At 34.9% G+C, this 14,743-nt stretch overlaps 1 protein-coding gene across 1 annotated transcript; it reads left to right on the top strand.

Annotated features, from left to right (window-relative positions):
* Positions 1-315: 315 nt before the first annotated feature.
* LOC128866283 (dolichyl-diphosphooligosaccharide--protein glycosyltransferase subunit STT3B) lies at positions 316-12,571 on the top strand. Its single transcript, XM_054106886.1, has 5 exons — positions 316-1,843; positions 5,581-5,777; positions 9,269-9,739; positions 12,068-12,266; positions 12,324-12,571. Exons 1-5 carry the CDS (start codon positions 449-451, stop codon positions 12,393-12,395), a joined length of 2,334 nt encoding a protein of 777 aa, XP_053962861.1. The 5' UTR covers positions 316-448; the 3' UTR covers positions 12,396-12,571.
* Positions 12,572-14,743: the final 2,172 nt, after the last annotated feature.

Raw genomic sequence — 14,743 nt, 5'->3', positions numbered from 1 at the left:
TCATAATTTAAAAGACATCACTCCGTTGTGATTAGTTTACATTTCACAAATCACAATATTACCAAGCCATTCAATAAATTTTCACAAACATTTATATTTTCTCCTTTTTTTTTTGTTCGGTTGTTTTGTATCGAAAAGGGAGTTGACGTCAGACTTGTAAAAATCGCGAGAAAAAAAATGTTTTTCAAAGGCGCCACCTAAGGTGCTCTATTCGCCTTGGGTAGCAAATTGAATCATGAATGCGCCGCGGAAACAGAATAATTTGCGAATTGTGGTGAGAACGTGGCATAACAAGTAAAAAATTTCAGTATCGAATTGTAAAAGTATCGACTTGACATCGTATCGAATAATGTGTTCCTACGTGTACCTTTTCTAAAGATTGTGAATTGTAGCAAGTGGAAATAAAATTCGTAGTCCGCGAATCTACGGAGATTCAAGTTTTTCCATTATGAACCAACCTTCAAAAGTTATGTGGCGCAAATCTGTTGGGTTCAGCAGTTTGATAACGTTCACTATTCTCTTGATTGCGTGGCTGGCAGGTTTTTCATCACGACTATTTGCTGTAATTCGTTTTGAATCCATAATTCATGAGTTTGATCCTTGGTTCAATTACCGTGCTACTGCTTATATGGTACAACATGGATTTTACAAGTTTTTAAATTGGTTCGATGAACGTGCATGGTATCCTCTGGGAAGAATAGTTGGTGGAACAGTGTATCCAGGATTGATGATAACTTCCGGTGGAATTCACTATGTATTACATTCTTTGAACATACCTATTCATATTCGGGATATTTGTGTGTTCTTGGCACCAGTATTTAGTGGGTTAACATCAATATCAACGTATTTACTCACTAGTGAATTGTGGTCTGAAGGAGCCGGTCTTTTTGCTGCAAGTTTCATTGCCATTGTACCGGGATATATAAGCCGGTCGGTAGCGGGTTCCTACGATAATGAAGGCATAGCAATATTCGCACTTCAGTTTACATACTTCTTATGGGTGCGATCAATAAAAACTGGGTCCATGTTTTGGGCAGCTGCTACCGCAGTATCATATTTTTATATGGTGTCTGCATGGGGTGGATACGTGTTCATCATTAATTTAATACCACTTCACGTATTTTTGCTACTAATTATGGGACGCTATTCCCCAAGACTTTTGACCAGTTATTCAACCTTCTATATTCTGGGTTTATTATTATCGATGCAAATACCATTTGTTGGTTTTCAACCCATACGCACGAGCGAACATATGGCCGCTATAGGTGTGTTTGTCCTATTGCTCATTGTCGCTGTGTTGCGGCATTTGCAAAGCGTCCTGTCTCGGAATGAATTTCGTAAAGTGTTTTTGTTTGGAAGCGTTGTAGCTGCAATTATCGTATTTGTTGGCGTAGTTTCGTTGACTGCGTTAGGAGTAATTGCACCATGGAGTGGTCGTTTTTATTCGCTTTGGGACACAGGATATGCTAAGATACATATACCTATAATTGCATCAGTATCAGAGCATCAGCCAACAACTTGGTTTTCATTTTTCTTCGATTTGCACATACTTGTGTGTTCGTTCCCTGTTGGAATTTGGTACTGCGTTAAACACTTGAATGATGAACGTGTCTTCGTAATATTATATGCCATTAGTGCAGTTTACTTTGCTGGTGTTATGGTTCGTTTAATGTTAACGCTAACTCCAGTCGTTTGTGTACTAGCGGGTATCGCATTTTCTACCATATTGGAAGTATTCCTTAAAGAAGATAACACTTCAAAAACTTCTATACCAGGAGCAATTTCATCTAATGCGGAGGATCATGATGACAACAATGTGGAGAAAAGAAATCTTTACGATAAAGTAAGACACATTTTTCACTTATTATTGCACATAACTAATTAATGCACAAATAATAATACTTAATGTAAAATATGTAAATATTTTATACTTTGAGTTAAAACCGTAGATAATGCAAATGAATGAGTAGTAGTCTCGTTAGTTTGAGATATTTTACACACATATTGTTGTTAACTCTTTTTAAGTTATATAAAATAAAAGGTTGTTGTTGTCCTACAAATTAGTTTTTGTTGTCCTACAATGTAGTTAGCCCAGTTAATGTTATATTTATTTTATGTATTTCCCTATAATAATATTTTCATCTTCATAATTTTTATGTTTTATTTATGGATAATTTCATTTAAATCTTAATTTTTTTTTTTTTTTGTATACTTACATATGTAGTTCATACTAATTGTGCTTCTTTTATTGTATGTTGTGTATATGGGTGATGTAAGCCTACTGGGGAGCCGAGCACCCAAACTGAATGTGGAAGCTGAAATTTTCCAATTTGTATTTAAAAAATACCCAATTAGTGTCTCCTCCGGTGGGCCATCGCTGATGAAAGTTGTAAAAAATGGGCATTTTGACAGCGCTCACGAGAAAAAGAGTTTCGCGTCTAGTCATCTATAGTCTTAACGACTAATTGGACGAGTGTGAAATGAGCGGGCAGAATTCTGTTGCCGAGTACCTGGTGACATAGCAGCCGAAGTTGCTGGTTCAATTTCGTTTTTCACCATAGCTGAAGACCAACCTGGTAATAGCTGAAGACCAACCTGGTAATCTATCATCTTTGAGTGCACTCAACATTTTCATGTAAAGTGAACGTCAGAAGCAATTTTCGACAAAAGTTAAATTTAACGTTATGATGTCAAGAATGCATATAATCTGAACTGAACTCCTACTGTGACAAAAATGAATAAGAATCTTTCTGTTCCAAGTAATATAATATATTGGGTTGGCAATTAAGTAATTCCGATTTTTTTTTTTTTTGAAAATCAAAGACAATTTTTTCATGGAACTAAATAGCTTTATTCTGTAATGTATTGCCCATTTGATCAATGACCTTTTGCCATCTTTCAGGCAGCATCATAATCCCACGTTCATAAAACTTCTGGTTTTTATTAGCAAAAAACTGAATCAGGTACGATTTGACATCATCATCATTATTGAAATTTTTACATTCAAGGAGAATCGAAACAAAAAGTAATCAGATGGTGCAAGGTCAGGACTATATTGTGGATGTGGCAAAACATCCCAACCAAGCTCCAATAATTTTTGCCGAGTGGCCAAATATGTGTGTGGCCTTGCATGATGGAATACAATACCTTTTCGATTTGCCAAGTCGGGCCTTATCTTCAACTGCATTGTTTAATTTCGTTAGTTGTTCAATGTAATATAGACAACAGAATTGATCGTTCGGTGGGGTGGTAAGAGTGGTAAGAGTTCAAAGTAGACAATTCCTTTGTAATCCCACCAAGCTGATAACAAAACCTTCTTTTGATGAATATCAGCTTTTGATATTGTTTGAGTAGGTTCATCTGGCCTGCTCCACGATCTTTTCCGCTTGATATTGTTGTAAACAACCCATTTTCATCGCCAGCTATCAATCGTTTTAAAAATGGATCATTTTCATTACGTTTCTTTAGCAAATCGCAGCTGTTAATGCGTTGCGTTAAATGCATTAAAACTGAGTACGCTGAAAAATTCTGATTAAAAAGTAGAAAGTTTTGATGAAATTTTGGATATTTTCGTTTATTCTTTCGAAAATTGGTTTATTTGTAGGCTTGCTTAGAGAGCCTTAGAACTCCATATAACATATGTATACTTAATGTTTGGGCTAGAATTTAATTGTTAAAATATTTTGGAAATAACATTAAACAGCGATATAAATTTTTTAATCGATTCATTCAAGCCATAACTTGTTCCATGATATTTTATGTAAAACACATAGTATGTATTTAGCTCTTCGAGGTCTGGGTGGAATATTAAAAAACTAAAGAAGTAATAGTTCATCCATGTTGTCCTTTATAATAGTAATACTAAGATGTTTTCTTCTATTTGAAAGGCTCAGTAAGTTCAAAATTCAACAACAGAGGAACATTTGACGAAGAGCAAATTTAGTGAATTCTTTTTTTAATTCCCTCCAAATTATCGCAATGAGCGATGAACTCGGGACCATCAGAGATCTTAGTAGGCATGGAAAGATATTTTTAGGGTCAGCGGGTCAATGAACTCTTGGGAGTTCTGTTTGATAAATCCGATTTTAGAGCTGGCAGCGGGAATGATAATTGAAGCTTAATTTTGAGCGAGATAAAATCCTAAGCCTTTGTCCGTATTAGCGCGTTTAGAACTAGCATGCGTATTATACAGTTAGTTGAACATAATTGAGCAGAGGTAAGGTGAAAACGTTATGATGTTACATTTATAATAGTTTAGCGATAATCAACTGTTGCTACACCACGAGATAAGGCGATAGATATCTTCTCGTATATTTACGTAATCCTAAAAACTTCTCACGATATGATTTAGGTTTAGGTCGCCGGTGTATAGTAAATACTTAAAAGTTTCTACGATATCGTTGATGAAGATTGTTAAAGCAATAGGAATAAATGACAACTGTGCCACTTTTAACAACTAGCTTTCTGTTCTTCGGATACGATTCAAGCCAATTAAAAGCAAAATAGTGGACTTCAAGGGGAAAGTGCAAAACTTATGGAATAGGAATAAATGACAACTGTGCCACTTTTAACAACTAGCTTTCTGTTCTTCGGATACGATTCAAGCCAATTAAAAGCAAAATAGTGGACTTCAAGTGGCAAGTGCATAACTTATGGTTTGTGCCTTAACTAAATTAGTTTATAGAACATCCACCTGAAACCTATTTTCAAGAGTTTAATATAAAATTAGAAAAAACGGCGAAGTTCATAAAAGTAGATCTATCAGGATAAAAGCCATGTTGCTATGTGCCAAGGTGTATTTGAATGCAGAAAATAAGAAATTTTTAACTATATTAATTTATCCAATAATTTCCATATTATTGAGAGCTTTGCAATAATAGAGAGTAAACTGAAAAAAATTGGAAGAAAATTTAATAATTTTAAGATTTAGTATTTACAAAAATAGTATTTATATATATATGAAATATTTACTATATTTTTTCAAAATTATATTTGATATTAAATTAAAAAAAAAATTATAAAAATGGTTAAAGGAACCGAAGTCTTTAAAAACTACCAAAATTTTCAATATTGAATAAGTCTAAAATATTATTAAATTTTGTTTTAAATTATTGCAGTTCACTCCATTTTATACTCAAGCCTACAAGTAAGCCAATTTTGAAAAGAACGAACGATAATTTCCAAAATATTTTGATCACTTGGCATGAAATCCATGAAATCGAGAAAACGGCATAAATGAAAAATGTACTATCTTCAGTTAAAAAAGCAAACATAAAGTTAAAAAAAAAAGTGTTTGCTAGTCCATTGCTGCAATAAATCCGTTGCTATTTGATGTTAATTTAGAACAGTATTTTTTACCCTGCCAATTTAAATAATTGAATGGGTATTTGTCGATTAGTTGATAGCATACGAGTTCTATTACTTTTATCAGCTGAAGGTGTGGTTACTATTGCTGTGACTCATATGCAGTGTAGTTTTATAAGTAAATCATTCATTTTAATCAGTAAATCTATAAAAATGATATATTTTTATATCTTTTTGCTTTACTTAACTTATGTTTGAACTCACAATTTTTTTCAGGCTGGGAAAATAAAGTTTCGTCCAAAACATGATTCTCAACATGAGGCACGAGGTGGAATTGGCTCTAACCTGAAAAGCGTTATTATTCTCGCCATTTTAATGATACTGATGATGTTTGCAGTACATTGTACATGGGTTACAAGTAACGCTTATTCAAGCCCATCCATTGTTCTTGCCTTTCATAACAACCAAGACGGGTAAGTTCATTTCTTTTGAAAATTCTATTCATGTATTTGTATTATTTATGTATACCTATGTATGTATATTATATACATAAATGAACTGGGACACGTTCTAGATCTAGCATTTGCAAAATTTAATTTGTTTCTTACCATTTCGCATTGGAGACGGTTTCGTCGCGAAATGAGAGAATTGTGGTTCCCCTGAGAACCTGTGGTCTGCTCCTGGAAAGATGGGCCTCGAGTCAACTCAGCGAGCGCTGGGCTAGTGCGCAAACGTGCAAGGTCGCGAGATCCTTCTGGCCACGGGTAGATCGGGGACGCTCAAGGGAACTCCTAAGGCTAGCAAAGTCCCAGCTCTTGAATTTGGTGGGCATCCTTACCGGACATTGTCCGTTAGGTGTTCACGCCGTGAGACTTGGGATTGCCTCAAGTCCGTTCTGCAGAAACTGTCTGGAGGACGAGGTGGAATCATCTCAACACCTTCTTCTCAGCTGCCCTGCTCTCGTCTGGCAAAGACTTAGACATCTGGGTTCCCACTTTTTCGCTACGCCTGCGAATATAGCCGGTGTAAATATCATAAATTTGGTGAAGTTCGTTAGTAGCTTGTTACGGCTAACTACGAACGCAAATCAGCCCCCGTCGGCGTCGTCGTAAAATGTATGGTCATCATCGTCTCTAATCCCAAGGCTCCTTCTTCCTTCCCATCTCCTTTCTCCTCTCCCATGTATGGCACCACAACGGACGAATTTCTTAATATTTGTCCAAGTGAGCCCTTAGCTAGGGCAGCCATTTAACCTAACCTAACCATTTCGCATGGAAACTTCAAGTACTCCTTAATTGAGTCTTACCTAAGGTGACCAACCGTTCCGAATTGTGTGGGACGGTCCCGTAATAGCTGTTACAATCCCGTACTATAAAAATTATTATAGTTGTCCCGTGAAACCCCCAATATGTCCGGCATTCTACTTATACGGTTTCATTATTTCAAGTTTGAATTTAAGTGCGAAGCGTTGGTTTGCCTATTCATTCTTTTATTGTTTTTATTTTCCTATAATTAGAGAAGGTATTGCACTCGATTCGTTTGTTCAAATATCACCTTCCAGGGTTTAAAATTGCTTACATATTTTCTACAGCAATGTTTTTCTATTTGAAAAGAAAATAGCTTTCAGTACAAGCATTATTTTGCAGCACGAACAGGAGTCTGTTGCTTAGACTTTGAACAAAATGAGTAGCAGAGGTAGCACATGAAAAGGTTGAAGCACACTTCGGTTGTTGTAGTTGGCATTTTGAAAAGTAAAAATAAAGCACGTAGCAAGTAGTGTGCTGCACAGTCAGGGTGAAAAGATTTGAAAGATGAGTTCTTTAGTGCGGCTCTGAGCGATCTTGACTGAATCAGCTGATGATATAACGTCACTAGAGGTATGTTTACAAAAAACTGTCATTGTGTTGGTGGCTTACGAAAAAAATCAACCAATGACACTTCGTTGCCGTATGAAAAAGGACTGATTGGACGAGTGTGTGAATATGTGTGAAATGATCGTGCAGGTTTCGGCTGGCAATAAGATTGTGTTAGTGGTATACGAAAATTTATCAACACAGTATCGCTCATTTTGCTTCGTTGCTATCTGAACAACGAGTGATTGGATGAGTGTGTGAAATGATCGTGCACAATACCCAAGCGATGGGGCAGTCAAAGTTCCCCTCGCAATTTTCTTTTTCACCATAGCTAAATAGCAAACCTTGTTGCACAGCATATAACTGCAAGGGATTTTTAAGCAATAAAATCAAACAAATATTTCGCCTATTTAATTGACCAATATAAAGTAAATTTCAAATTTATATGCAAATAATATTTTATTGCTTAGTTCCTACACTCTTTTTTTTACTACGACTACGCGAACTAATCTTTGAACAATCTAAAAATGCATACTTGATAAAAAAATTCAATAATAATAAAAGAAAACTTAAATTATGCATCATATCTATAAATCACCACATTTATACATCATATTACTAAAGCAGGTTGATGCATTGGACCGCCTAGTAGCGCAGTACACATGTACACGCCAAACAAGACGATAGCCGATTGACTACTTTTCTAATTTGATCGGTGTTATAAGGCTTTTGTTATATGGAGTTAAATCTTGAATGGACCAACTGGAAATATTTTAAACGAAGGCTTTTTTGGTGGACTTATGTAAAAAATCCAGGGAACAGGTACAACGAACAATTCAGGACCATCAAATAAAAATAGTGCCCTTATATTTGCTCCATTTCCAAGCTCAGTGTTTCTTATTCATGAACATGAACTTGAACTCAAACAGGATTTCTCCCTTGGAAATGTTTTCTACTCTTTTGACCTGCTTTCCCTGTTTTTTTAGATCTCAATTTTAGCCTGTCGCTGTATGACATATCGTGTGCCTTCTTTATGATAATGGCGTTCGGTTTAACCGAACGGGTTTAGTTATCCATTCGCTATGAGCTATTTATTAAACGTATTTAGCCACATAAGTACTTCCGCTCCACTTTGGCTTGCTAACTTCCCTTTTCAAGGGGTCTTCTATGTCTCTTTTGAGAGGTTTCATACTCGGGAGGAGAAGTTTTGCTGGATTTTCAACCTCTCGGTCTTTTCTTGTACGCTTCCTTTCCACTTCAAAAGCTTCACTTTTTTGTAGATCTCCATAATCTCGTCCCCCAAGTTGATATTTTCGGTGATGTATACAGCACCTTAGAAGTGCCATAAAACCGACAAGACATCTCAATTTGTCACCTAAGGGAAGAAGCACATCTTTATTATATATAGAGTATAATCAAAAGACGTTTTCAAATTGCCGATATTTTTTGTTGCTCCTTCATAATCCGTTGCCTGATTTCGTGGTTTCCATATGACTGGAAACTTTATAGAAAGTTTACGTGCCTGTTAGTGTATTTTCACTGCAAAATTATTTAAATAATCGAACAGAGTGGAGCGTCAGAAAAAAATGTCACTGAATATTAAAAAATATTACCATATGACCCTCTCAAAATCTCATAATCGTATCCCTTCACATTATTCGCCCTTAAATTTCGAACTTTCAACAGTTATGGAGTTTTTGGATTTAGGAGTCTTATTAGATTCAGGTTTTACTTTCGTTATTAAATTGTAAATTGTGTGTTTCCTAGAGCCTATTCCAATTTAGCATTCCTAAAGCGCTACTCGAAAGGCTTCATTCTCTACACTAGAAATTTGGTTTATAACTTTAATTCGTTCAAAATAGGAAAGACTGCAAGCGCTACTCGAAAAACTTTAAGGGTTCCTAGTTGGTTAAAAAAAAGGAGTATGCTCACTAATCTGGAATACATTATCTAACTTCCATGCTGATTGAAGTGAGTGAGTCTAACATATGTAACTTCGGTCGCTGCATTTCTGAAACTCCTTTCAAATACGCGGAGCCTTTTATCTTTAATATTTATATATAACACTGTGATTATTAGTGGTTTAATCTGAGTTTTATTTTTATTTGCAGGTCTCGTAATATATTAGATGACTTCCGTGAGGCTTATTATTGGCTTTCACAAAATACGGCAGACAATGCTCGAATTATGTCATGGTGGGATTATGGGTATCAAATAGCTGGAATGGCAAACAGAACAACGTTGGTTGACAATAATACTTGGAATAATAGTCATATAGCTTTAGTAGGAAAAGCAATGTCATCTACAGAGGAAAAATCGTATGAAATAATGACGTCATTGGATGTTGATTATGTGCTTGTTATATTCGGTGGAGTTATTGGTTACTCCGGCGACGATATTAATAAATTTTTGTGGATGGTACGAATAGCAGAGGGAGAGCATCCGAAAGATATCAAAGAAAGTGATTACTTCACTGACAGGGGAGAGTTTCGGATAGACTCAGAAGGTGCACCCGCCCTTCTTAACTGCCTCATGTATAAGCTTAGTTATTACCGATTTGGAGAGCTTAGACTTGATTACAGGTAAGTTAAAAGTGTTAGTGTATCAAAACTAATTATTTTTCAATATATAGCATATGTATGCATGTGTAAGTGTGTTGTTGATATGACCACTTTGAAATATTTTTTTTTTTTTTTTTTTTTTTTTTTTTTTAAACATCTGTCCATTGACATTAAGTACGTTGTTTAACAATTTGGCCAGGATTTGAAATAATAAATCACAAATAAATGAATATCTCTAAAGATTTCGTACTGAACTTTTGAATTTACCACTTTGACACATTTGCGAATAAGGTCGATGCACCACGGTCCACAAGACTGAGTTTAAGCAAATTAAGAACTAAGGTTACTTGTAAGAACTTTCAGCAATGAAAGCTGATAAATTTGCAATCTATTTGGCATACCAAAGTTTACGAAAAAATGTAATTATAGAAAAATTGCACAAGTTCCAAAAATGAGTTTTATTTATTGTCATGAAAAAACTTCTCAGAAAAAATATCTGCCGTTCCGAGTCAGCGTAAAACTGTAGGTCCCTCCAATTGTTGAGCAACATCAAAACGCACACCACAAAAAGGAGGAGGAGCTCGGCCAAACACCTAACAGAGGTGTAAGCGCCAATTTTTTTCTTAATACATTTTATGGTACTGTACCGTGGACCTCGGTCCACGCTATTTGTCTGTCCCAATGATCGACATTGCTTTAACATTTTGTGGTTTCTCCACCTGTGTTATTTATTTATTTTGCTAAATAAGGTTGTACCTAAGTCAAGTTCCCCCATTTTTTTCATTAGTCGATTTTTAAACTTGGTGTGCATGGTGTGCAATATTGTCACGAATGCATTTGCATTAATCTCTATTTTTCGACGAGTTATTTTATGCAGGCTTTTATACTTTTAGTTTAAAGAAAAATAAATCCATTATTTTCTCGGTAGACGGCTGTAGTGATGCATGGATCTCGTAAAATATCGATCAAACAATTTAAATTTTATTTCACACTAAAAAATTCTTTTGCTGTGTTATTCCATTTAGTTGTGAGTTGCAGGATGTAATTAATGGAAGTCAACAAAGAGAAAATTCGGTGCATTTTACATTTTTTCTTTGATAAGGACGAAATGCAAGCCAGGCCGCTGAAACTGTGAATGGTGTTTATCAAGGCGAATTTATTCAAGGTGGTAGCATTCGAGCAACAACAAAATTTTTAAAATTAGAACTGTCAAGGGAAAGAGAATAGAAGAATGGAATGAATGACAAAAAGATGCAATTATTTTGTCGCACATTTACAGAACAAAAACAACTTTTCGTCATTCTGTTTTTCTGATATTTCAAAATTAAAGGCGAGTTGAAGAACAAGCAATCAACTACTCTAATCACACCACCTTCTATAGATGCGCCTTGGTGTTTATGGTGCCGATAATGTAGCAGCTAATTATGTGCAACTTTGGTTTCGTCGATTCCATCAGGCATTTTTGATGTTAAAGATGCATCTCGCACAAGCAGGCCTGAGATAAAATCAGAGAAATAATCGAGTTGACCGGCGTGTTAGTAGCCGTAGCATCGCCCAGGAACTAGAGCCATAGAACAGTTTTAAACCATTAATATTTTGTATTGCGACCAAGCGAAGTCAGTGTTGATTCACTTTCTTAACTTAAATTGTCTCCTCATTTAAAAACAAGTTGTTCATAGGTAAAATCAGCAATATTTATTTTATTTATTTATGTATTTTCAAAAAGTCAATAAACTTCAAAGGTTGTTACTGACTAAGACGATAACTCAGAACTAAGTACAGAAAGCACTAAAATAAACTTGAATTTAGTAATTTAGAAAACACTTTCTTGGCCAAAAAAAAACCATAATAGAATTCGAAATCTTGTTGAGTTGTCGCAGTGAACGCGCTAATGCTGCGTACTAAAGAACTTTACGTGAAAAAATTAAAAGAAAGTGTTCTCGCAGGAATAAGAAATTGGATAGCTAGCAGTAATGCCGGGTAATCAATTACAAAAATCTTGGCACCAATTAATGAAATTGAGCTTAACTCAATCATTATTAACTTTTTCCAACTGATCACTCGTAAATTTATTAATTAGTTATCATTTCATAATGAAATATTAAGAATTTAATTTTGAAACATAGCGAAGTTTGGCTTTTGACTAAAAATTTGGCTTTATTAAAACGCACTGCATACTCACTACAGTTCTTAACGGTTAAGTCTATAGTATATACTAATATATACCTATATATATACATATACACATACACATATACATGCATTTAGTTTCCTTCTAAGGTAATCATTAATGGAATTTCTAATTTTCAATTTATTTACATTAACATTTTATTTGGATTATAATTTTAGGGGCCCAGCAGGATATGATCGAACGAGGAACGCAATAATTGGAAACAAGGACTTTGATCTTACTTACCTTGAAGAAGCGTATACTACTGAACATTGGCTGGTGCGAATTTACCGTGTAAAGAAACCATACGAATTCAACAGGCCTTCATTAAAACTCAGTGAAAGAACATTAGCGCCAACAAATTATATATCAAAAAAGGTGTGATAATTCGTAAAGAATCTATAATTCTTTTTTACAACTTTTTTTGTTTTGCAGAATTCCAAACGCCGTAAAGGATATATAAGAAGTCGACCAACTGTGATTAAAGGCAAACGGTCTAAGAAATAACCAAAAATGCAAATTAATATAAGTGGATTGTATTATATTTAAATACACCATAAAAAGTTCACATTTCCAAACAAACCTCACTTTTAGCGAAATATGAAATCTTATAATTTGATTACAATAATACGATTTTGTTGTATAGGAAGTGTACAAGAATATAATAAGATCATTTTTAGAAACGTTGTCTGTTTATCTGTTAAACACGAGAATTTCTAAAACTATCACTATTATTCACACGAATTTTCAACGGGTTTTCTCGTTTAGTTTGTATGTGGATTACGGCAATATATTGGATTCAGAATCAGAATTAGATTTTTATCAGGATCGGTTCATAGAAAAAAGATAATTTAATTTTAGTGTTTATTATCCTCCGACAATGACTGGTACCTACCACGCGATGGAAAATTTTTAATTTCTTCTCTTTCTGTTTTCAGTTTTTCAGTGTTTTAACTGTCCTCTAATTGCATTAATTATTTAGTGCACTATGCGTTACCCTGTTTCTAGTGCGTTTTTTTTTTTTAATTGTGTGGAACGCAACGCGAACATATCTCTTTTACCGCAAGGTGATCATGCAAAATCTTATTGATGACCAAATGAATAACCAAAAAAGAAATTGCATTAACCCAGTGCTAAAGGAAGAACGTATAATGATTTAGTGCATATATGAATTTTCGTTTTTTTAATCCACGTCGAAAATTGTAAAAAATATTCGACTGAAAATGTTGCCGAGACGAATTTTTAGGCAGAAAAATTGTTGAACGAATTTGAAAAATTATTGAATTCTTAAACAACGCAGAGTATATGAATTAGTGGCGTACTTATTATTTTTTTTTTTCATTTTCGGATGAAAGATTTACAAGTTTGTGTTTGCGCGTTGATCGATATATTTTTATGATTCGTTTTGGTTTCCATACAGCTACACACATATCCGTACAGGTAGTAAACGTTTTTCTAAAGGATTATGGGGTCTAGCAGGTATAGGATTCAACGGTAGTCTATAAATTTAGTATAAATACATACAATAAGACCACTTTTTAAATCATACAGTTTTTGTGCTATGTGAAAAGGGGTTGAAAAGCTAATGTTATCGTATCTCTTTTTTCGTAAAAATATTGCATTTATTCTACATTTAATTTATCTTTGTACACAAGGTCGGAATATTTTATTTGTTACAAAAAAGCGGAAGTGAAATGTTCAATTTTATTACACTCGGTCTTTAATTTATGAAAGGGTTTAATTTTTCTTGTTCTTTTCGCATATGAAATATGCAACATTTACGTAGGGCGTATGGCAATATTTCGTTAATGCTGCCGCATATAATATGATATTTGTTCGGGAAAAGGAAACACCAATAAATTATGCGAATTTTAAGAATGCAACTAGAGCAAAGAGAAATATATTTTACTGTCGCGGAAAAAACTGAAAAATGGATTTGGTAAATCTGCAGTCGTATAAGCAACAGCAAAACTCGAGTTTAACACGTTCACGCCGGCGCTGTTATTCATGGTCTTCGCCCACAGACGGCAATGTTAACATCTTTTCGCTCTATCGGACGGGAGCGATTACAGGTCATGAAACGGAATTTGTTCGTAAGCGTAGTCAATTATGGCATCTTATCGCATAGGTACCGTCTAATAAAGTACCATTGGTGGTACGCGCTGCCAGATGACGCAATCTTGTGCGGCCCACCGGTAGCACACGTCGCCCCACGAAGCAATCTTGTGTGGGCCACCGGTGGTACGCGCCGCCCCATGAAGCAGACTTGTGCGGGCCACCGGTGGTACGCGCCGGCGTGAACGTGTTAAATTTTCCTTTTTTCTTCACACGTAAAGAAAAGAAGCGATATGGCCGTCGTACTGTTAAGCAAAGTGATAGTCGGTTCGTATGGGATTGTTTTTGATATGTTTGGAACAGCTGAGCCTTGATGGAGCAGTAAAGGCAATCGATTCTAAAATAATATTTAAATATAAATTACTTTGGCTTACAGGACGATCTGTCTGTAACGATTGTCACAGTGTTGGAATGGTAGGTAAACACTTTGATTACAATTTTGATATACTTAGAAACTATTTTGGAAATTTTCGGAACGTTTATTTCTTTGGCAGAAAATAATTAATCGGAATAAGAATTTTGATAGCGTAATGGCCAAACAAACTATAAAAGTACGAACTTTTTGAATACACTTGGTAAAATTTAATTACTATGTGAAAGTGGAAAAAAATTAATTACGGCTCCTCTGTGCGAAAATCTGGCATTACCTTTGTTGGAGGTGAAGTACAGTACGTACAAGTCGACGGTTTTTTTATTTTCTTCTTTTGTAGTAAACAACAAGGCATATCTATACAAGGTAA

Source organism: Anastrepha ludens, chromosome 2, assembly GCF_028408465.1.
Source record: "Anastrepha ludens isolate Willacy chromosome 2, idAnaLude1.1, whole genome shotgun sequence".
Lineage (NCBI taxonomy): Eukaryota > Metazoa > Arthropoda > Insecta > Diptera > Tephritidae > Anastrepha > Anastrepha ludens.
The sequence above is the reverse complement of the archived record's forward strand: the minus strand, read 5'-3'. Positions and strand labels throughout refer to the sequence as shown.